The sequence below is a fragment of the Paramisgurnus dabryanus genome, chromosome 17 (genome assembly GCF_030506205.2).
Source record: "Paramisgurnus dabryanus chromosome 17, PD_genome_1.1, whole genome shotgun sequence".
In the NCBI taxonomy this organism is placed as follows: domain Eukaryota; kingdom Metazoa; phylum Chordata; class Actinopteri; order Cypriniformes; family Cobitidae; genus Paramisgurnus; species Paramisgurnus dabryanus.
This window is the reverse complement of record NC_133353.1, coordinates 17,866,916-17,891,683: the sequence shown is the minus strand read 5'-3', so window position 1 is coordinate 17,891,683 and position 24,768 is coordinate 17,866,916. Positions and strand designations below refer to the sequence as shown.

General features: G+C 39.1%; 1 protein-coding gene across 1 annotated transcript in view; it reads left to right on the top strand.

Annotated features, from left to right (window-relative positions):
* kif6 (kinesin family member 6) overlaps positions 1 to 24,768 on the top strand; it is a 677,660-nt gene that overhangs the window by 618,900 nt on the left and 33,992 nt on the right. Inside the window, exons 17-20 of the mRNA XM_065274836.2 lie at positions 8,823 to 8,904; positions 9,093 to 9,228; positions 19,257 to 19,315; positions 19,723 to 19,791. Of these exons, the coding sequence (XP_065130908.2) occupies positions 8,823 to 8,904; positions 9,093 to 9,228; positions 19,257 to 19,315; positions 19,723 to 19,791 (346 nt within the window). The remainder of the gene's footprint in view (positions 1 to 8,822; positions 8,905 to 9,092; positions 9,229 to 19,256; positions 19,316 to 19,722; positions 19,792 to 24,768) is intronic.

The window sequence follows — 24,768 nt, the reverse complement described above, 5'->3', positions numbered from 1 at the left end:
TTTAATACTTACTCGCACATCCAAACGTAGTCAGAGAAGTGCCTCATCTTCTTTCCAATCGCATGAACGTTGTGAAACAGCAGTCGCATCCTCTCAATTAATCACTCAATTTGCATCAGTGATATGCGCAGGTTGATAAGAAATGAGCGGGTGCCGGTTACGAGTCATCCAAAAATATTTGAATGATATTCAGGCCGCGGTCAGTCGGTCGAGTTTAAAAACTACTTTGAACAATTGTGGGCGGGTTAGTTGAAAATGTCGGTCGGGAGTGGGTTGTTTCTACAATGACCCGCGCATCACTGATTCGCATTGGCTACCCGCCAATGTGGCTGGTAGATTGACAGTGTTACCCGCCAATTGCAAAATCCACCCGCATTTAGCGCGTGGTCGGGTGTTAATTTCATGCCCTGTTTCCCAATAACAAACCGTGGATCACCAGTAATGTCAAGAATATCCTGAATAGGAAGAAAAGAGCATTTAAGGATGGTGACAGAGGTGAGCTGAAGCGCTTACAGGGGGAACTTAAGGTCCAACTGAGAAAGGCAAAGGAAGATTACAGAAGGAAGGTAGAACAGAAGCTGCAGCATAATAACATGAAGGAGGTATGGGATGGCATGAAAACCATCACAGGCTGTAATACGAAGGGCAGTATTACAGGATATGGGGACGCTGGGAAAGCAAACCAGCTTAACCAGTTTTTTAACAGATTTGATACACCAACTACTACAACCAGTGAGGGTACCCTTCATACCTCCATGTCCATCACCTCACCTGATGCCACCATCATGTCTTCTATCATTTCAGACTGCAGACCATCCACACCCTCCACATATGTATACAGTTCGATTCCCCTCCCCATAAGTATTACGCAGGATCAGGTGACCAGAGAGTTAAGAAGGCTCCGACCAAGAGGCAGTGGGACCGGACAAAGTGTGTCCAAGGATGCTTAAAGCTCCATGTCCTCAGACCTCAGGTACACCATGCACAAGATCCACTCAGTTTGGATACCAGGAGAAGATGGGAGTAGTAGAGGATGTAGTAGAGGATGCCATCCTCTATCTACTTCACAGGGCTTATTCACACCTGGATAAGGAAAAAGGCTCTGTGAGAATGTCGATTTTAATTTTATTTCTCCAGTGCCTTTGACACCATCCGGCCGCTACTGTTGAGAGAAAAACTGACAGAGATTAGGGTGGACCTACTATTGGTGAAATGGATTACGGATGACCTCACAGAGAGACCACAATCATCAGACTGGAGGCTTGTATATCAGACACTGTGGTCAGCAGCATTGGAGTGCCACAGGGAACCATGCTCTCTCCTGTCCTTTTCACTCTGTACACATCTGACTTCCAATATAACTCTGAGCTCTGCCATATGCAGAAATATTCAGACGACACTGTGATAGTTGGTTGTGTCAGGGATGAACAGGAGGGGGAGTATAGGGGACTAGTGGAGGACTTTGTGAGGTGGTGTGGGATCAATCATCTGCAGCTAAACTTGTCCAAGACCAAGGAACTAGTAGTGGACTTCAGAAGGAAGAAACCACATTTCCAGCCTGTGTCCATTGAGGGAGTTGATGTGGAGGTAGTGAGGACGTATACATATCTGGGGCTTCAACTGGATGACAAGCTAGACTGGACAGCAAATATGGAATGCAGAAATATGCAAATATGCAGAAAAGGAGAGCTGGCTCAGTAGTAGGGTCAGAACTGGATTCACTGGTGACAGTGGCAGAAAGGAGGACCCTGGACAAATTGCTGTCCATATTGGACAACGCACACCATCCCCTGCATAACACCTTTATCGGACAGAGGAGCATCTTTAGTGGCAGATTGTTGTTCCAGCCCTGCTCCACAAATAGATTTAATCTATTATCTATCTATCTATCTATCTATCTATCTATCTATCTATCTTTCTATCTATCTATCTATCTATCTATCTATCTATCTATCTATCTATCTATCTATCTATCTATCTATCTATCTATCTATCTATCTATCTATCTATCTATCCTTAAAAGGTAGTGCAGGGGTGTCAAACTCAATTTCATCCCGAGCCACATCAGCATTATGCAGTTGCTCTCCAAGGGCTGGATGTATTTGTAAGACTATGACTGTGTCAACCAGAGGCGTCATGCCCATTCAAACTGAGGGGGCACCTGCCCCCTTGGTTTTTTTGAGCCAATGGATTTTGCATCCAACCTCAAAATCAAATAAGCTTCCATTAATCTGTTATTTGACTTTTAATCTGTTTAATATGCACAATATTATACATTCTGTGCTGCATCCTTGTCACTTTTCGGAGATTTTCGCCGTTTTGATAGTGTTCTGATCATGTTACATTACTTTTATTCTGGCGGCAGCTGGCGCTGCAGTCAGAGCGCAGTCGCAGACGTCATCAGCGTCTGGCCGCGCTCACGAGCTCTCTGCTGTTGCTGGCTTGCTGCTGCATTTGGCTATCTGAGGAATTAAAACGTGTTAGAAACGCTCACAACATTTCCAAACCCCAGTACGGTAATGTGCAGTTAACCTTCTCTGTGTAGAACATGTCTGGTTTTAAATGTGACCGTCTCAACGTTATATTAGTAGAGATTCATCTTCTTGGCACAACGCCAAAGTTCACCAGAGTTCACACGGGCGCGGAATCTCACATGCTTACATGAGGTAAAATTTAATGCAAAAATTTAATCCGTTCCTCTAATAATTTTATCTAAACATATTTTTTTAAATCATTATTGAACATTAAACTCAATCACGTGGCTATAGCTTATGTCATTTTCGTTGTTTATATACTTTATGGATTTAAAATTACATTAATTTTATATGATAATGTAGTTGTTATGCAAAATGCATTAATGACACAATTAAACAAGCCATTAAGACTTAAATAAATAAAACATGCCGTTTCAGATGTAAATATGATGCAAATGTGTCATTATTCCGATTGAATATTTGATATTAAAGTTAGTCATCAATCTTATTTTGGAGGTTTTTACATGAAAGCGGGGGTTTTCAGATTGTTAGAAATGTAAGTGCCATGGAAAAGACTGAAAGCTCTATAATATTTCGTTTGATGTCTGTGTATGCACAAATTTCTGTGAGCTGTTGACACTGTGCCCCCTTAAAAAAAATTGGTGCATGACGCCCCTGGTGTCAACTATCTTAAAAAGTAGTAGCCCATGACAAATAATGACAAAATGTATTTAAGTGTGCAACTATTCTACAGATTATTTTAAAAACAAATGTGGGAACAAAAACATCAGTGGTATATGAGCACATACTCTCTGATTTCTGTTATTCTTCATTGTGTGGGTGATAAAATGAGGCATTTTCAGATACCAATGAAGAGTTTTACAACCTCCACCACATTATATATACAGTTATGTTCAAAATAATAGCAGTGTACTAATAAAAGTGAATAAAGTCCTAACATTTTAATTCCATATTTCTAATGTATTGAAAACATAAAACATTAATTTACAAATCCAAGCAATAACATAATTTGCAAGTCTGTCTTTTTCTTTTAAAGGAAGGCAAATAAAATAAATATTAAGCTGTTCAGAAAAATAGCAGTGTCAACATTTTTCTCTGTAGACACTTAAAACTGAAGAATTTTCTTAAGATTTAACTTCACTTTAAATTATTAAATTATTAATAGTTAGTTGCATAACCATTGTTGTTGATAACTGCTGCACATCTGTGTCAAATCAAGTCAATCAACTTCTGGCACCCAGAAACAGGTATCACCTGTTGTCACCCCACAAGTTTTCAATAGGGTAGAGATCAGAGGATTGAGCTGGCCACTCCATAACCTAAATTTTTTGTCTAAAACCAAGATTTTGCCCTCTTGCTTGTGTGTTTGAGGTTGTTGTCTTGTTGAAACACCCATTTTAGGGGCATTTCCTCTTTGGCAAAGGGCAACATAATCTCTTCAAGTATTCTGATGTATTCAGACTGATCCATGTTCCCTTGTGTATGTGTACAATAAATAGGCCCAACATGGTAGTATGAAAACATCCCAATACCACCACTATGTTGAACTGTTTTTACAGAGTACTGTGACTTGAATTCAGTACCCGGGGGTCACCTGAAGTTCTGTTAATAACCACTTGACCCGAACAGAACAATTTTACTCTCATCAGGCCACAAAATGTTACGCCATTTTTCTTTGGGCCAGTTGATATGTTGATGTGATTCTGCTCATGCCTTTTTTTAACAATGGTGTTTTTATGGGGGCTTCCTGCAAACAGCTTAGCTTCAATCAGATGTCTTCCGACTGTAACAGAACTTACAGATCATTTTAGATCATCTTTGATCTTTCTAGAGGTGATGAAAGGCTGAATCTTTGCATTCCTGACTATTCTTCAATCTGTATTAACCGTAGTTGCTTGTTTTCTTCCATGTGCTTTGGGTTTTTGTTGCCATTTTAAAGCATTTGAGATCATTTAAGCTGAGCATCATAAACTTTGCTGCATTTCTTTTTACGTTTTCCCCTCTCAAATCAACTTTTTAATCAAATTGAGTTGTTACTCTGAGCAATGATGGAACGGTCCATTTTACTTAGAAAATCAGCAGCAGATATATTTTATAACAATGGGTGAAACATTTGCTTCCACTCTTTCCTAATAAAGGACAAAAGGAGGTTTTTTTCACTGAATGAACTACTTTTCAATTAAACTTCACACTGCTATTATTTTGATCATGCCACTTTCAATAAATGAGTCTATAACTAATAACAAGTAGTGTGGATATCATTACAAATGGGTCTATTGTTTTCTATTACACTACTACATCTGTAAGTAAATCATTTCCAATGCAGAAATATTACTACTACGAATAACAGTGGTTTATCAGGTCACTGATGTGGCACTGCTATTATTTTGAACATAACTGTAGGTCATGCATTTATTAGACACAAATACCTGTCACTCTCGTTGTTATCATTTCTTGCCCTCTATGCAAAAAAGCTGTAATTACCTGGCTTTGAGTGACTGATTGACAGACGTCTCATGAGTTCAGTGTTATACTGATCAGTAGTTTCAATCGTTAAGCCATTCATTCGCGAATCAGACATTAGCGGAAATAGACACGTTGTGTGCTAATCCCAGCTGGACATCACAAAACATTTCTGTAAACAAGATGGAAAATATTTACTTGCTGGATAGGATTTGGTCTTCCGACCTTTTACCATCCTGTATCTGTATTTGTTAGCAGCCTCCGGAGGTCGCAAATGCAGGCTGAATACGTCATCAAGCCTGGTTTATTTCAGTTAATTGAGTGTTATATTCGCAAGTCACTTTATAATTGTTAATTTCGTGCAAATGCGACCTTTAGAGGCTGCATCCTTCCGGTTGAGAAACGGGCACTGTCCTTAGTTTGTAGAGTGCGCACTTGCGGGGGTCTCTGCTCATTCTCTCTTCTGCAATCATCAACATTATCATTCCTTTATTACATTTAATTATCAAAAAAAGACTTTGGCAGGACAAAAATTTGTTTTGGCGGCTGCTAAAAGAAATCAATGCAGGAAATACACTCACATAAAGGATTATAAGGAACACATGTTTAATTTCTCATTAATGCAATTATCTAATCAACCAATCACATGGCAGTTGCTTCAATGCATTTAGGGGTGTGGTCCTTGTCAAGACAATCTCCTGAACTTCAAACTGAATGTCAGAATGAAGAAAGGTGATTTAAGCAATTTTGAGCGTGGCATGGTTGTTGGTGCCAGACGGCCGGTCTGAGTATTTCACAATCTGCTCAGTTACTGGGATTTTCACACACAAACATTTCTAGGGTTTACAAAGAATGGTGTGAAAAGGGAAAAACATCCAGTATGCGGCAGTCATGTGGGCGGAAATGCCTTGTTGATGCTACAGGTCAGAGGAGAATTGGCCGACTGTTTTAAGCTGATAGAAGAGCAACTTTGACTGAAATAACCACTCGTTACAACCGAGGTATGCAGCAAAGCATTTGTGAAGCCACAACATGCACAACCTTGAGGCGGATGGGCTACAACAGCAGAAGACGCCACCGGGTACCACTCTCATCTCAACTACAAATAGAAAAAAGAGGCTACAATTTGCACGAGCTCACCAAAATTGGACAGTTGAAGACTGGAAAAATGTTGCCTGGTCTAATGAGTCTCGTTTTTTGTTGAGACATTTAGATGGTAGAGTCAGAATTTGGTGTAAACAGAATGAGAACATGGATCCATCCATCATGCCTTGTTACCACTATGCAGGCTGGTGGTGCTGGTGTAATGGTGTGGGGGATGTTTTCTTGTAGGGCTGAACGATGTGAGGAAAAGTTGCGATGTGCGATGACATTGTTTAATGTTGCGATGACGATGTGAGTTGCGATAAATATATATAGTTTTTTTTCATGTTTTAGGGGCCATTCACATGTCGCGCCTAAAACACGTGGAAAACACTAGACACGTAGGTTATTGTCACATGAACTGCACGCTGCGCTTGTGTCATTCTGAAAAGTTAAAATGTTTTTGAAATACCTGGAAAAACGAGCGTGTCGCGACCGCGGCGCTCCAAGAGCACACATACATTTGAAATAATGAACTTGAGCGCGCAATAAACGCAATATGAGAATCACCGCTTCCACAGTACCTGTGTTTGCGGCGTCATCTCTCCTAAATCCAAAATAATTCCATGATATAGCTGAAGTGCTGTTCATTTTCACCACAAGGTCTTCGTCTGACAACACATTTTCCTCACTCTTCTCTCCTTCCTCTGCCATAGTTTTTGCTAACAGGCACAGCGTCGCAACTGACACCTCCCAAATCAATCTGAGCGTAGCTGACTTGGGGGTTCCCCTGATTGGCCTCATAGCATGAACGCGCAAACCATCGCTGCGTCCGAAACCGCCTACTTCCATAATATATAGTAGGCAAAGTAGTGCTTTTTGCATACTATATAGTATGGTAGTAGGCGATTTCGGACGCAGCACATGTCTTCAGGACTAAACGTGATAGGTCAAACGTTTATTACATGCGCTTACTGTTTTCCCTTCATTCATCGCGTCAAGGCTGTCTGTTGCGATGTGTTCATCGCGTGAGTTCATATCGCGATGACGATGAAAATTCGATGTATCGTTCAGCCCTATTTTCTTGGCACACTTTAGGCCCCCTTAGTGCCAATTGGGCATTGTTTAAATGCCATGGCCTACCTGAGCATTGTTTCTGACCATGTCCATCCCTTTATGACCACCATGTACCCATCCTTTGATGGCTACTTCCAGCAGGATAATGTTCCATGTCACAAAGCTCGAATCATTTCAAATTGGTTTCTTGATCATGACAAAAAGTTCACTGTACTAAAAGGGCCCCCAAAGTCACCAGATCTCAACCCAATAGAGCATCTTTGGGATGTGGTGGAACGGGTGCTTCGTGCCCTGGATGTGCACAAATCTCTATCAACTGCAAGATGCTATCCTATCAATATGGTCCAACATTTCCAAAGAATGCTTTCAGCACCTTGTTGAATCAATGCCACGTAGAATTAAGGCAGTTCTGAAGGCGAAAGGGGGTCAAACACTGTATTAGTATGGTGTTCCTAATAATACTTTAGGTGAGTGTACACTGCAAAATATAAAACATATAATAACAATAAAATAATTGGTAGCTCTCACGGGCCACATAAGTAAAATAATTTGTAAAGTCTCGCGGGTCACATAAAATAAGGGGCGAGCCAGATTTGGGCCTTGAGTTTGACACCCCTGAAGTAGTGCAACAAATGAAAATGACAAATTGTTAAAAGATGTCTTTACCACTGTAGTGCCTTTTCTGTTGGTTTTCATTAATGAATGTCTTAGCTCAGGATCTGTCCATGCTGCTTTCATACATGCTGTGGTTAGGCCTTTCCTTAACAAAAACAAATCAAAACAAATCTGGATCCCTTAGTCTTTTCCAATTGAAGACTAGTTTCCCACCTGCCATTATTTCAAAAGTGTTACAAAAAGTTGTTTTTATACAATTACATTTTTTTCAGATGGCGACATAACACTGAGTCTGCACTGATAAAGGTGCACAACGACATTGTTCAGTTTGTTGATGCCAAGAGACCTGTTATTCTAGTGTTACTTGATCTCACGGTGGCCTTCGATACAGTGGACCATAAAGTCCTTCTGTCTCGCCTTTATCATGTTGGCATTGAGGGTACCGCAATTCAGTGGTTCTGGTCATATTGACCAATAGAACATTTTCTGTAATGATTGAGGACTCTTCCTCCTCCACCACTTCTCTTCGCTCTATTTCCGGGCCGTTTTATTTTGACTTTATATGCTGCCCTTCAGATTCCTAATAGCCAGGCATAATATAGCTTTTCACTGCTATGCTGTTGATCTGCAAATGTACTTGCCTATGAGTCCAAAAAAGGCTGCTGATGCAGTTGGGTCACTAATTAATTGGATTCATGACATTAACTCATTCCCCAACAGCCTTTTTTGGAAATGTGCCCACCAGCATTGTCTGTGATTTTCACAAAAGTTTCACAAATTGTCTACCAGGAAAATTTTCTTCTAAAAATATATAAACATACAAATATATCACATGAAAGAACAGACCCTCAAACAAACGTTTCAAAGTATCTTTATTTTTTTCTCTGTTTATAAACTCTTAAATAATGGTATTTTTGAAATAATTGAATTTTTTGAAGGCATTTTGTTAGAGATCAGATTCAGAACGATTATCAAATCACAATGACCCTTCTATATGTTAAATAGTTAAGGAAAATGTTAAGTCTAGATGACTAGAAAAGTCACAATAAATTGGACTAGTTTCTTATTGTATCTCATTTCCCCCCTAAGGCTTAACCGGGAACCAAACAGAATCAGATTCAGACCAAGTGGAGGAGAGAATCCTTAACCAGATAGAGGAGGAAAAGAAAAAGTTTGTCCTTTTTCAGAGCTAATATATCTGTAATTCATTCTCTCCACCTTTTTGTTGTACAAATCTGTTGTACAAAACAGTTAGAATTGTTTTATGGTCTATCTGTTATTTCTTATAATATTTTTAGTACTTATGTGGAGAACTGTTAATTATTGTTACATTAATTAAATAAATATTTATCTTTATAGTTATAAGATCACATCTGGACGCCTAAAAGGACTAAAGTCTGAGATTGATCATCTACAGATGTTACTTGAGAAGTCAAAAATGAAGCTTCAACGGGATTTTGAGCATTGGTGGACCCAGGAGACCATGAGGCTGCAGGTTTTATTGCTTTTAAATGTCAACTGCCAAATTTGTCAACAGTCAAACTTGCCTTCGGTGTCAGGAAAAATGCTATATGTATGTATGAATGTATGTATGTTATTAGCATGATTTGTTACTCCTTGATATTTGGCTAGCTAGTGACTAGAAGTGCTGTTATGGGATATTAAAGCTTTGTATTTGCATAAACAGCCTTGAACAGTCGCAGCACCATCTAGTTTGTTAACATCCAAAAAAAGAGAACAGTAATTCACAACATTAAACGGCATCAAATGCATCCATAAACCGACAATACCATGGAAAACACTGTGGTATATATACACAGACTAATCATGGAATAAAGGGACATCTGTAGACAATTAGGGCAGGGCAGAGGTGTAAAAAGTACTCAAAAATGTTACTCAAGTGAAAGTACAAGTACTGAGTGTACATTTTACTCAATTAAAAGTAAAAGTATCTGGCGAGAATCATACTTGAGTAAAAGTAAAAAAGTACCACATTAAAATTGTACTCGTGTATTAAAAAAAGTAAAAGTATCAGGAAGAGATTCTTGTTTTAGCTTTTAATCTCTAAAAACCCGTTAATGAAACACATACAAGGTTTTATCCTGCTTTACAACTGTTTGTATTTAATTGTATTTATTTATACCACGGGTTTGTTGAATGCTTGATTCTGATTGGCTGAGAAATGTTCCATGGGTGTTGATTATTTTTTAATAACCGCACACCTAAAATGTCTTAAAAATAGGCATCAGAACAATGTTTGTGGTAACCGTGGTATAAGCGGAATAAATGGCTCCGGTCCTTTGATTTATTCGAAAATAATGCACACCCCCGGTGTAACGCATTACCACCTAGGGTGTGCATTATTTTCTTATTCAACAGCCCGTCGTCAATTATTCCTTACTTATCAAATTACATTATAAGACTACCTAATTTCAGTATGCAACATGCTACTCAAAGTTGTAAAACCTCAAATTTAACTTAAGCAGCAGCTGATTTTCAAAATTCAAGTGTGTATTAGACCTTTTTCACACTGTCAGTCCAAATCCGATTTTGGGGTATATCCGATAGGAATCCAATCACATTTAGAATGTGTGAACGGCCAAAAACCACATGGAATCCTTTTTTTTCTAATACGTTTTAGGCTACATCCAGTGGTAGTTTGAAATTGTTTTTCAAATCGCATTTCCGGAAATCCATTTCAGTCAGACCGGCCTGATACCATTTGTGTAGCTTTTTGGTTATGTCATGCTGTTGCGTCACGTAAACACATCAGACGTCGAGACAGATTGCCGTGCCAGTAGGGCTGCACGATTAATCGTATTTTTATCATGATAACGATATGTGCGCCCCACGGTTAGTTAAAGACAATCGTCGCGATTAATCAGTAAAGACCAAGCACAAAGCAGATGGTCTAGAATCAAGCAATGTGTTTGCTTGATATGGGTGGAGTCAGAGTGGATAAGGAGTATAAGGAGTTATTTTTGCTATTTCTGCTGATTTCTTTTGCAAAATCTATGCAGAATTTTGCGGAATGATTTTAAATGTTTTAAAAAGAGAATGGGAGCTGTGAATATTACAAAACAATAAAATATTTTATAATATATAACATATATATAGCCTAATATTATATACATGGCTGTAAAGTGTAATAAAAATACTGAAGTGAATAGAAGTTCTTCATTTAGAGAATTATCGTGATTTTTAATCGTGATCAAAAGTTTGAACAAAACAATCGTGATCATCATTTTTTCTGGAATCGTGCAGCCAGGGGCGCCGTAAGGGGGGGGGAAGTTAGGACGATTCTAAGGGCCCATGAACTTTTGAGGGCCCCAGCCAAGGACTGTGCCGCATACGCAACCCCCTTAAGCTGAGCCCTCTTAGCTCCGCCCCGTCTTTACTCTGCGTTTTAGCGCCGTCTTCAATCCACGGTCTCACAGTGCGCGTGAACTTCAGAAGAGAACAAGGTGTGTGTATTTACTGCTTTTTACTATGATATCTGCATATGTGCACTTCCTTACTATAAATGCAGTTTACACAATGTGACGCTGGAGCAATGCAGTTTTCTTTCCACTATAAAGTCTTCGCTCTGTTTACCCCAGTTTAAAAAAACACAAGGTGATTTACGTTCCCTGTTTTATGTTATGATTCTAACGCGAAGTCAGCCCTTATAAGCTGTTTAAATTAACGTAGCCCGTATAAGCTAATTAGCATAAACTAGAAATGCGATCGGTTACACACTGTTTTGTTTTGTAACGCAATATGCCAAGGAAGGATTTTTATGCAGTCGTAAATCGAGTTGGTTGTGATAAAACTGAAATGCAACTAATGCTAAACTAGTCAAATTATGTATATTAAAGCTTCTCAACTTGCAACAGGGTTAAGAAATCAATGGAAATCTATGTCGTAATCTGCTATAGTGGTCATTCATTTCATTTTAGAGCCCCGTTGATTAAAAAACAGTCTGAAGAATCATTTAATAACAGTATAGCTGTTTTCTTAAAGAGTAACTAAACCCTAAACCAACTTTTTTTAGTTAATGATCTGTAAGAATGGGGTTTTATTCGTGCTGTTCATTGATTTTAGTAAGTTTTTTGACATTTGGATATAAAGTGTTTCAATACTGGTGTAAAAACGTCTGAGTGCTGCCCTCTTCAGGTTGAACGGTGGCTACTGCAGTTGAATTTTCTTATTGAATGTTGGGTCCTAAAATGCCTCGTGATGTAAGCAGGTTCAAGCTCACCACGCCGCTTTGGTCAAGCATTGTTGACCCAGTCTTATTTCAGGCAGAATGTACATAGAAAAGATGCATTGTTGTTGTTCGCCATTTTTAAATGTTACAATGTCGTGTGTGTAACAGCTCAAGTGTACAGTATGTCACTAAGACTGCCTGTGAAAATCAGACTAAAGCCTCAAATCTTATTGTGAGATAAAAAGCATCACAGTTCAATTTCAAGCATTAATTTCACTATGATTTCAATCGCTGACATGACATTACTCAGTCAACATTAAAGATATCAAGTTTATATTTTCACAAATGTTCTTTACATTATAGGATGATTTTATGTGGAAAACAGTAAATCACAAAGAAATACTTCAGCTGGGTTTTCACAGGCATGGTCACATTTATCTTTAATCTTTAAGAATGTTGCATTTTCTCTGAATATTTGATTTAATGTACTGTATTTTTAAATTAAATTTGCATTGCACAATAAATTATCTTAGCTGCAGACATTTTAGGTATCTATAAATACTGATAACTGTGGTCAAAACAATAGCAAAATAAATAGTTCTGTATTATTAAATTACAGACTAAGATTTTGAATAGCTACAGTAGGTTGGATTGTATGTTTGGTACGAAATGGGTATGGGGGGGCCTGACCCCCTATTTTTTCATAGGGTCCAAAATTGCTAGCGACGCCCCTGCGTGCAGCCCTACGTGCCAGCGCGACGTCATTGCCATAGAAACAGTGCAGATAATCTGGAAAACGGCAGAACGCTGCAGGACGCACAGATCAGATCTGAACAGTTGTGATAAACAATATAGACAGTGAATATGTAAAATCTGATATGCACCAAAATCAGATTTGGACTGACAGTGTGAACAAGGTCTTAGTCTTGATAGAAAGGCTGCAAATAGCAGGGAACATGTCACACAGGAACACACTTCATGTGTTGACGGTTTCAAAGAAGCGAAAAAATCTTCATCATCAGATGAACTGTTGGCCAATTCCTTAGAACCCAGCAAGCAAAAAGCAAGACGTTGAAATGACGGCTAACTATAGACCCGATATAGACCCGCTATGAGTAACCCACTTCTACCCTAAATAGCCTTGAATTTGGTTACATGCCATTTTTGCCAAAATAACTTGAAGATGTATGATATTCCAACATGTAGGCAAAGTCAACAGGTGTTCAAGGTGTTTGCTTTCATTTGTTTAAAACTTATACGTATCGTCTATTCTTGGGCTATGGTAGACGTCTATTCGATTTTCACTGACAGCCCAAATTTAGCCTGGTTTTAGCCCAAATTGCTTGCTGGGAATTGTCCAAAGGATCCAGAATGAAATACATTTAAGTTAAACTGGCCATCAGCCCAATTCAATTGTTTTGGTAAGAGCAAGGGAAAATAGAATGAGGTGATCTCTAAAAAATAAGTACTTTTTGACTGTAAATAAAATTGTAAGGAGTAAAAAGTACTTTTTTTCCTTAAAAAAAATAATTAAGTAAAAGTAAAAGTACTGATTTTAAATTGTACTCAAGTCAAGTAAAAATCCCCAAAAATAATACTTAAAGGGATAGTTCGGCCAAAAACGATATTAAACCCTTGATTTACTCACCTCCAAGCTGTCCGAGTTGCATATGTCAATCGTTTTTCAGACAAACACATTTTCGGATATTTTAGAAAATATTTTAGATCTTTCTGTTCATTAAATGTAATGTTACGGGGTCCAGCAATAGTCCACGACCTTCAAGTCCAAAAAAGTGCGTCCATCCTTCACAAATTAAATCCAAACGGCTCCAGGATGATAAACAAAGGTCTTCTGTGGGTAATCCGTGCGGTGTTGTTGTAGAAATATCCATATTTAAAATGTTATTAACGTTATAAACTACCTTCCGGTAGCGCCGCCATCTTGGAGTGATGCGCATTCAGGATGAGAGCTTACGCAGCGTACGGAGTTTCTCTGCTGCTGCTTTGTGCCCCCGCCCTCCGAATTTGTCATACGTCACTAAGAAAAGTGCGTACACTACGCTAATACTCTCTCCTGAGTCTAAGATGGCGGCGCTACCGGAAGGTAGTTTATAACGTTAATAACATTTTGAATATGGATATTTCTACAACAACACCGCACGGATTACCCACAGAAGACCTTTGTTTATCATCCTGGAGCCGTTTGGATTTAATTTGTGAAGGATGGACGCACTTTTTTGGACTTGAAGGTCGTGGACTATTGCTGGACCCTGTAAAATTACATTTAATGAACAGAAAGATCTAAAATATTTTCTAAAATATCCGAAAATGTGTTTGTCTGAAAAACGATGGACATATGCAACTCGGACAGCTTGGGGGTGAGTAAATCATGGGTTTAATATCGTTTTTGGCCGAACTATCCCTTTAAGTACAGTAATCAAGTAAAATGACTCAAGTACTTTACACCTCTGGGGCAGGGAAACATAACAAGACTACAAAGACCAAGTCCATTAATCCAAAGGCTGCAGCCTTCACATATGCAGACAAAGAGACAAAGGTTGCACTTAATCTTTTTCTGGACATTTTGTTTTTATAGTTTGGCAGATATTGTTATGTATCGGCATAGAATTTGCAAGCAATACATCAATTACCGGAGAATCGTCGAACCGCAATGCTACCGTTACCGGGACCCATGTATCGAATCGTATCATGAGGTACCTGTGATTCCCACCCCTACTTGTAAACATGGCTGTTTCTCAATCTAAAGGCTGCAGCCTCCCAAGGTCGCATGTGTAGGCTGCATACATCATCAATTTCAGAATATTACCCTGATAGCACACATACATCTCAGAGACGTCTATTTGATGTCTGCATTTACATCTGCAAGATGTATTATATTGATTGTTTGCTCATCTGTACGTCTCTGATACATTTCCTAAAAGATGACAGATAGACATATTGACGATGTCTGCAAGATGTTTTTGATTTAGAATGTATGCAAAACAGCTCTTTCTAAGACCTTTATCAGATGTTTTTACACACCTTATCCAATCTCCAGATCTTTAGCTATCTGGGTTAACAATTATAAAGTTGACCATTATTCTTAGTTGATCGTAAAATTTTGTAATATGCCTATGACTTGCGAATGAAATGCTCAGTTAACTTAAATAAACCAGGCTTGATGATGTATGTAGCCTGTATACAGTATGCGACATCCAGAGGCTGCAGCTTTCGGATTGAGAAATGGCCAAAGTAGGGTTGCCAACTGTCCCGGATAAGCCTAATTTATTTGTCCCATACGGGACGTCCCATGTACTGTTACTACTACGATAATCTAACCAGTGACTGATACAGCAGGCTTGTTCGACTTCATGTGGTGCCACAACCGCGAGGCAGATAACATCAAAATCCTACGGGTGAGATTCGAGAAATCATACAGAAGAGCCACTATCGAAATGCTCTCACGATACATTGATGTCATTCACTGTCAGTCCTTGCAGCGCCACAAGCCGCAACAGCAGCAGTGCAGAACAGGAGCATAGCCACCTAAAAATGGATGCAGAATAATTTTTGTTTACTAAACTTGGGCTATTGTTGTTTACTTAGAATATATATATATTTAAAATCAATGCTTTCACACTTAAAGGATAATTCCGGTATTTAACACTTTGAGTCTCATTTCTGGTTTGTTTTGGATGAACTTCAGTGATGGACACAGAAATTTTGACAATGGGTTGTGTCTTGAGTTTTTGACTCGTTTAGAAGCGTCTCTTGACTGCTTCAGAATGGAAGTCAATGACCATGCACAAACATGTCATTAAAACAACACTTAACGTTCATTTTCAAAACTGTACTACTCACCGAGTGGTTCGTGGTGTTCGTTGATGATTAAAAACAAATATATTGGCGCAACGTATGATTTCAATCCGTGTTATTTGATATAGTGGAACTATTTTTCAGATACCTCACAACCGCGTATATACTTCCGCTCTATATTTGAGTCTGAAGCGTTAGCACACTCCCGACCACTTGATGGCGACAAACACTTTGCCATACAAGTACGCTCGGTGTCTAGCGTATAGACAGTCACAATCGAGCTCAACTTCAAACCTAAAGCTGGTCACTCAGCCATCAAATATGTAGGGCTGTTCCTAATAACATTTTTTGAGCTTCGAAGCTCTAGTAGAAATCAAAATGAATATTTGAAGCTTCGGAAGGAGGGGCTGAACATATTTTTCTCTTTAATAAAGGCAGGAATCTCTGTGTGTGTGTCTGTCTACAGTTTTATTATGTGGCGGATGTGTTGCTGCAGACCTAAGGGAGTGTAGTGCCTTTTTTTGTGCAATATGGACATGCGACACGTTTGGAATTAATAAACTTTAAAAATACTACAGAACAGCGCAAGCCGGAAGCGGCGTGCCTGTCACGCGTCCTGCGTGAACAGCATTAGTGAAACAAAACACAAGAGCAATACTTTTAATAAGGTAGCCTAACATTTTTCTAACAAACAAACATTCCCGTATCAGAAATAAGCAGCACAGTAATTACTAACAACGTAAAGGGTAGGCTATTTAAATAAAACAACGAAAATAAATGAACGAAGTTCAACAAACTGTAATAAAACGGTAGCATACTTTCAAAATCAAGTTTATTTATAACACTTACAATATCCAATATGTTTTTTTCATCAGCAGAACAATACTGAAGATATTTTGCAGAAACCCCAGTGCTCCGTCATGCAAGTCAACCGATCCGCACACTTTAAGTTCTAAAGCATATATATCCAACACAACAGTAATCCCCCATAACTCCGTGTGACATATTGAAGTCTTGTGAAGCAAATCAATCAGTTTTTGCAAGAAACCGAACGTTATTTACAACACTATAAGCATGAATGCCAAAGCAGGAAGCGTGTTTCCGTTCGAGGCGATCTCTTCCACTGGTGGCGTTTGGTGGCTGTTGGCTATGGATGTTGGTCTCTCTGCGCCACCTATCGTGCGGGGGCGTGAAGCGCACTTCCTGCTTGGCAAAAGCTCTGCATTAACGCTGTAAAATATTTATATATATATTTGAATCTCAAAACTGAAAATTGAATGTCAACCCACGTAACGAATATTTGAATATTCTGGTCCAGCCCTACAAATATGGGAAAAATTTCTTCTGAGAGAAACCGAGCGAAAAAACTACAACCACATATAAACAGACCCTTTTCTGTTTCCCGGCAGCGGAGTGATATATCAGCGAGCAATGAGTCTTACAAGAGAGATCAATGGAATTTTACAAAATGCCAAATAAAACACGACAGAAACTGTATTTCGCTACACAACTTGTTTTTAATCATCAACGAACACCACGCACCACTCGGTGAGTAGCACAGTTTTGAAAATGAACGTTAAGTGTTGTTTTAATGACATGTTTGTGCATGGCCATTGACTTCCATTCTAAAGCAGTCAAGAGACGCTTCTAAATGAGTCAAAAACTCAAGACATGACCCATTGTCAAAATTTCTGTGTCCATCACTGTAGTTCATCCAAAACAAACCAGAAATGAGACTCAAAGTGTTAAATACCGGAATTATCCTTTAAGTTAAACATATTTTAACTGACCCTTTGTGTCCATGGCGATGCGTCATGATTGTCATGTGACACACGGCAACCACAATAACTAACAGATATATGCTATTCGTTTTTCCTTTATTAATACTTGTCATACAAACAAAAGATAAATGTCAACTTTTAAGTGATGTAGGTGAAATTGTACATTGCTAATACTACATGATTTCAGTGTATATAGGCTGGAATGTGTGTACAGTAATTGTCTTGTGGACTGAATAAAGTCTAAGATTGGCATTTCTTTTTACAACAAAACCCAACACAGTTTTTATTATTTAAGTGATCTTTATAGGCTACCGTATGATTATTAGTTGGACTGGATGGCCACCTTGAACTTGAAAGCGCGATGTGCATCATACCCACCTATAGCGCGCATGCACATCCAGAGCTTAAACGATTTTATGTTTGCGTCTTTTTGGCTTAAAATGCTCATATGTAAAAATAGATGTCTTCGTGATTTTCATAGTAAACAACTGGTTACTGTACATCTTAAACGAATAAACATTTTATTGCATTCGTTCTTATAATAAGCCTAACCTTGTGAAGCCTGTCAATAAAGTTAAGTAATATCAAAAGAAGAAAAGAAAACCATTCACTGCTCCTGACTGACTTACTTCTGTAACTTTGTAAGAAAGATTAATCCATATTTATGTTGAGCTCTGCTATTTGAAGTAAGTTTAAGGTTTATCATTGAGTTTAGATTTCCTGAAAAACTTTTTCTAAATGTAAGTGCAGTTAACGTTAGATATTTAGCTTTATTAAAGGGATAGTTCACCCAAAATTAAAATTCTGTTCTAAACCTGTATGAATTTCTTTTTTTGATGAAAACACATATTTATCACAATATTTTCATAATATTTTTTCCCGCTATGAAAGTCAGTGGTTACAATCAACTGTGCTTATTTATCAAAATATCTTCTTTTCTGTATACTGTATACAGTTTTAGAACAACATAAGGGTGACTAAATTATGACACAATTTTTATTTTTGGGTGAACTATCCCTTTAACAGACAGTACATCAGATGTAAGAAATACAGTAGAATGATTTACAATTCACACTTACATTATGTTTACATAGTAATGCAAGCAGTTAGGAATATTTATCTAATGTGGGGTAATGTGATGTAGGCCTAATCAGCGGTCATAAGATTAATTTATGCTTTTTTGATATATGGTTACACATCGCTTTCTTTCATGGACTAAAGTAGCCTTGGCCACCCCCTGACCACCCGATTAAAAAAGTCGATGTCGAAAAAGAGATGAGCGCGTCCGTCTTAGCGCCAACCAACGCACAAAAGCAGTTTGAATCTGTCTGGCACTTCTGTGATGTCACTAAATCGCTGCTCCAGACCTGCCTAAAATGCCTCAATCTAAAAAGCCCAAAGGCATTTCCGACTTTACTATGACATTTTAGCACTTTTTCAGAGGGAGAAAGTTGGCAACCCTAGACACAAGTGTGTGTCATAATGTAGTTGCACATGATACATGTGACTTTTGGAGGCTGCAGCCAAAGAACAAGGACTTAAAGGCGGACATGACAATTTCAAAATAAAAAAACAAAACACACAGAGCCCTCACACAACTAAAACTATGTAAAAATGTAGTCATTGTAACATTGTAAAAGCTGCTGCGACATGTGCATTATGTGGCTTATATTATTCTCTGATTTTTTGTTATAAGTACAGCAAATCCTAACAATTACTTCTGTCATTCTGCATCAGGCTCACAGAGCAGAGTTCACAGAAACCAATCAAAGTCACACCAGCTGCATGTTAACCTGGTAAGATTATTAATAGGGTCCAAGCACTGGTCCTGTAGCCCCACTGGTTTTGTTGGTTGGTTTTTAATCATCATTACCTGCATTATTATTAGGGGGCAAGCATTGAAAGGCCCATCTAGTCTTTGTTAGTTCTGAGAAAATCTTTTAGGAAATAATTATTGTTCACTTTATACAATGATTCATATTGCTTTAAATGATATCTCTCCCCCGCCTGGTTATATTTTGTAAGCTAGATTGGCTGCCACTGGTCATTGCCACCTAATGCCATAAAACAAATTCATATTACTTTCAACACCTCATAATATCGTCAATTTACTTGGATGAAACAGTCTGAAAAATGTGGAAATTTTTAGGAAATTCTAAAAATAACTAACTAATAGAACTAGCACTGGCATTTTCTTTCTCAGGAACATTGTGCCACCTTATCCTCCCACTGAAACCAACGCTCCCAATCCTGTGACCACCACAGAATTTAGGTAAAATCATCTATGTATTTGAAAATATCAGTGCTTCATGCTTATATAACATATTCTGTTCTGTTGCATTACAGTAGTGGTTCTCAGATCCAGTCCTTGGGCCCCCCTCCCAGAATGTTTTAGATGTCTCCTTATATGATTCCACTCATCAGGCTCTTTCCAGAATGTTTGAAAAGTTTCCTTAATTAACACACTAACAAGCTGATGAACTGAATCAGGTGTTTTATATATGGAGACATCTAAAATGTTCTGGGAGGGGGGGCCCAAGGACTGGTTTTGAAAACCACTGAATTACAGTAAGGTTCAACAGTACAATATACTCTGAACAAAGTTTTTATCCCCATTTATCATGAGCTTTTTTATGTACACAAAAGGCCTATTTCTCTAAAATATTGTTCACAAATCTGTCTAAATCTGTGTTAGAGAGCCCTTCTCCTTTGCCGAAATAATCCATCGATCTCACAGGTGTGGCATATCAAAATGCTGAGTAGACAGCATGATTATTGCACAGGTGTGCCTTAGACTGGCCACAATAAGGGCGCACTCACATTATTCAAACCAAACCATGCCCTAGCGCGATTTGTCTCCCCTCCCTACTCCCCCGGAAGCATGCACTTACAGTGTACTTTTATTGATCCGAGCCCAGGCGCGCTTTCGTCATTTGGATGCGGTTGTTTTGAAAAAAGCAAGAAGTAAAGCGCTCTCTTAACCCTCTGGGGTCTAAGGGGTTTTTAGGGCCCTGGGGAAGTTTTGACATGCACTGACATTTGTGCTTTTTTCAGTTGCTTAAAAACATATTAATGGCAAAAGTCTCATAACACTGTGTTCATCACAAACTGGGCTACAATATCATATAATCAACATGTATGTACATGTTTGTATTTTTGAGAGAAAAATGTTTATGCGTGGTTTTTGAAAAAGCAAAATTTTTAAGTCACTGATATAACTCCACAAAACTCATTCTAAACATGTTTTCCCAAGACTTTCCAAACTGGATCTAGTAGTCTAGAGTTTTTTCTTCAAAATGATGTGAAAATCATATGGCCTACTCAATCACATAAAGCAAGATATTGATTTACAATTTCTAAGACACTTTTGCTTGGGAAAGTCTGTATGCGTGGAGGCGGGAAAGCTCCTGAATAATCAGTGATTGACAGCTGAGAGACAAAAGAGTTGAATAATGAGCCACATAATGAGCCTTGTGGGGATGTTCAACAGGAATGTAACTTTCTCTGTAGTAAAACCATGATAAGGTTTACTTTTCAATATAATGTAAATACACACACACACATTATATATATTTATATATATATATTTATATTGAGATATTTTCTATTAATTTCACAAGTATAAGTTACCTTTTAAAAACCATAGTAGCCTAATCATGGTAAACATACTGTTTGGCCATCGTAAAATGAACACACTTCAACACAGGGTTAGTGTTTGATTGGCCAGCGAGAGGTTTACTTTTGTGCAGTAAAAAGCTCAAAAGAACAACTGCCTATCGTTGTCTGGACTCTTATTTGTGTTTTTGTAATCATTATAGTAGAAACACAACAAGGGACACGCGTGGTAAACTTATCAATGTTTGTTTACAGCCACCGCCATTACCTCACGTGTTGATCATGAAAGCAGTGAATGTGTGCACATGCGAGTGATCCTGTGTTTAATAAACTTGCTGTGCGGAGATATGCGCTTAGACGCAACTAAATAACTGTGCATTCAGATCGCCACCGGCGAGAGCGTCAAAGTGGCCAGAAGTCATTAATTTTCAATGAGAGCCGGCGACGAGCTCCGGCGAGCAGCGGCGCGTCGCGTCATGTACAGTGTGAGCGTCGAGGAGAGTTGAAATCAGCTCAACTTTATGGTAATGAGATATGACGCGGTTCGGCGGCAACCAATCGGAAGGCGGAAATGTTCGGCGGCAACCAATCGGTAGGCGGAAATCTCCGCCTGAGAGGAGTTCAGAGAATGCAGTCGAGCATCGGAGCGTCCACTACACCTTTTCTTTAGCGTCGTTGGGAGGGCAGCCAGAGCTTTTATTGACGCTCTCGCCGGTGGCGGTGTGAATGCACAGTAAGGATTGTACTGTTTGCAATCGCGTATTTTATAAGAATACCAAAAAGCGCGTCGAGTTTCCTGACTCGCGTGTTTGTGTATATGCGTTCCAATCGCGTGAACTGTTTGACGGAAGAACAAAGACAACACTCGCGTCTGGAGATACTGACACACATATGAAGTAAATAAGGATTTAGATGTCATGTTTGGTGCAATCGTATGGAACAACAAGGAATGGAGAGACTGGATTGTGGATTGCATATCCATTGACTGCAGGAGGCACGAGTCATGCATATGGATGTTTCTGCTCATTCACTTCAATGGCGCGGGGGTGTGGCGATCTTCTTCTCATTACAGATAATGAGGCAACTGGCGAAATACGGTACTTCTCCTCCTTCTCATACAGTTTACACCGAATGACAATATCTGTTTTCAATATCACTTACATCATTTAAAAGGAGACATTCCAAGCATTATGTAGACATTTATCTTTTGTTTCTACGACAAGTATTCGTTAAGTTACAGTTTATTTTTCTGACGCGTTTCTGAAAGGACTTCACTGAGGGAGAGAGAACAGAACGTGCATCATGTTTATTTTCTTAATTTTGTGAAAAGCACAACATTCTGTTTTTATTGGGAGTGGACAGAAAAAAACTAGACACTTTAACGTTTTAAATGATGTATAAATCATATCTGTATGTCAAAAATCAGCAGAGTAATTTAAGTCTCTTTGCGGAGTGATTGAAAAATAAAGAGTTTGCGGCGCCCGCGCCACCGTCGACCCCAGAGTGTTAACACTGGAGCCCATCGTAATGTTAAGTCTGTTTTTTATTCGTTATTTGGTGTGTGATAACAGACATCCCTCTCACATGTCATCATATTGCTTAGTTGGTCTGTCACGTGTGCAGCTCAGACATTTACGTAACCCCGCTGCGCACATCAGAAGGTTTAAACGAAGGCTGATGAAGGTGAATGGTCGGACAATTGACGTCTTTCCTTTTGAAACGGGCTTTGGGGCGATTGCGCTCACACTGCGCCTTCCGCGCCTGAGCCCAAGTGAACTGCGCTCCAGCCTACCTCTGCAACCCGGCCAGGGCGCGATTAATCAATCTGCGCCCGGGCGCGGTATAAAGCGATCACACTAGCCAACCGAACCAGGTTTTGGGGGTCAAACGCTCCCAAGCATGGTTTGGTTTGGATAGTGTGAGTACATCCTAAGAGGCCACTCTGAAATGTGCAGCTTTATCACACAGCACAATAGAATGAAAAAAAAAAATTAGCAATTGGCATGCAGGACTGCGGGAATGTCCACTACAGCTGTTGCCCGTGAATTGAATGTTCATTCCTCTACCATAAGCCGTCTCCAAAGGCGTTTCAGAAAATTTGGTAGTACGTCCAACCTGCCTCAAAACCACAGACCACGTGTAACCACACCAGCTAAGGACCTCCACATCCAGCATCTTCACCTCCAAGATCGTCTGAGACCAGCCACCTGGACAGCTGCTGCAACAATCGGCCAAAGAATTTCTGCACAAACTGTCAGAAACCGTTTCAGGGAAGCTCATCTGCATGCTCGTCGTCCTCATCAGGGTCTGGACCTGACTGCAGTTCGTTGTCAGAACAGACATGAATCACGGTTTTCACTGTAAAGGACAGACAGTTTGTATGGCTTGTAAGGGTTACCGGTTTGCTGATGTCAACGTTGTGGATTGAGTGGCCTATGGTGGCAGTGGGGTTATGGTATGGGCAGGTGTATGTTATGGACAATGAACAGGTGTATTTTATTAATGGCATTTTGAATGCACAGAGATATTGTGACAAGATCCTGAGGCTCATTGGTTGGCCATTCATCCACAACCATCACCTCATGTTGCAGCATGAAAATGCATAGCCCCATGTTTCAAGGATCTGCACAATTCCTGGAAGCTGTACACATCCCAGTTCTTGCATGGGCAGCATATTCATCGGATATATCACTCATTGAGCATGTTTGAGATGCTCTGGATAGGCGTATATGAAAGTGTGTTGTGTTCCACTATTCATCAACTTCGCACAACTATTGAAGAGGAGTGGATCAACATTCCACAGGCAACAATCAACAACCTGGTCAACATGTGAAGGAGATGTATTGCACTGCATGAGGCAAATGGTTTCGGACCTCCCAATACCGTAAAACTACACATTTTAGAGTGGCCCTTTATTGTGGCTAGCCTAAGGCACACCTGTGCAATATCATGCTGTCTAATCACCAGCTTAATATGGCAAACCTGTGATGTGGATGAATTATCTCGGCAAAGGAGAAGTGCTCACTAACACAGATAGAGGGCCCTATTTTAATGATCTAAGCGCATTGTCTAAAGCACACAGCGGACATTGTAAACGGCCGTGTCCGAATCCACTTTCGCTAATTTGATGACTTTGATGAAAAAATGCTTTGTGCGCCAAGCCCACAGTATAAAAGGGTTGTTTCTCTTCTCGTAATGAGTAATGGGTGTGTTTTGGGCATAAAGTGCAATAATCCAATGAGAGTCTCAGCTTTTTTTTGTTATTTTTTGTTTTAAACCTTTAAAAGTCATTTTATTTCAGTCATGAAAGTAAAATAAGCTGGCTTTTAATTACTGAAAATGGAAGGATATCCTACATTATCAATGTAATCTCAAAAAAATATTTACAAAATATGCAAGAAAAGGTTTGTACCCCAAAAATACTTTATTAGTAACAAACAGGAGATAAAAGAGTTGACAAACGTGTGAAGAGCTGAAACATTTCAGCACTCGGACAGCGCTGTGAGTGTTTTGAGAAGCATTACTTAAAAAGGTTCTCATCTCACCATATCCATTGGCATTTGTTTAAAGCAAAACATTTAACCCCCTGGGGTCCAAAAATTGACGTGTTTTCTCCTTATCATGGCAGAATCAA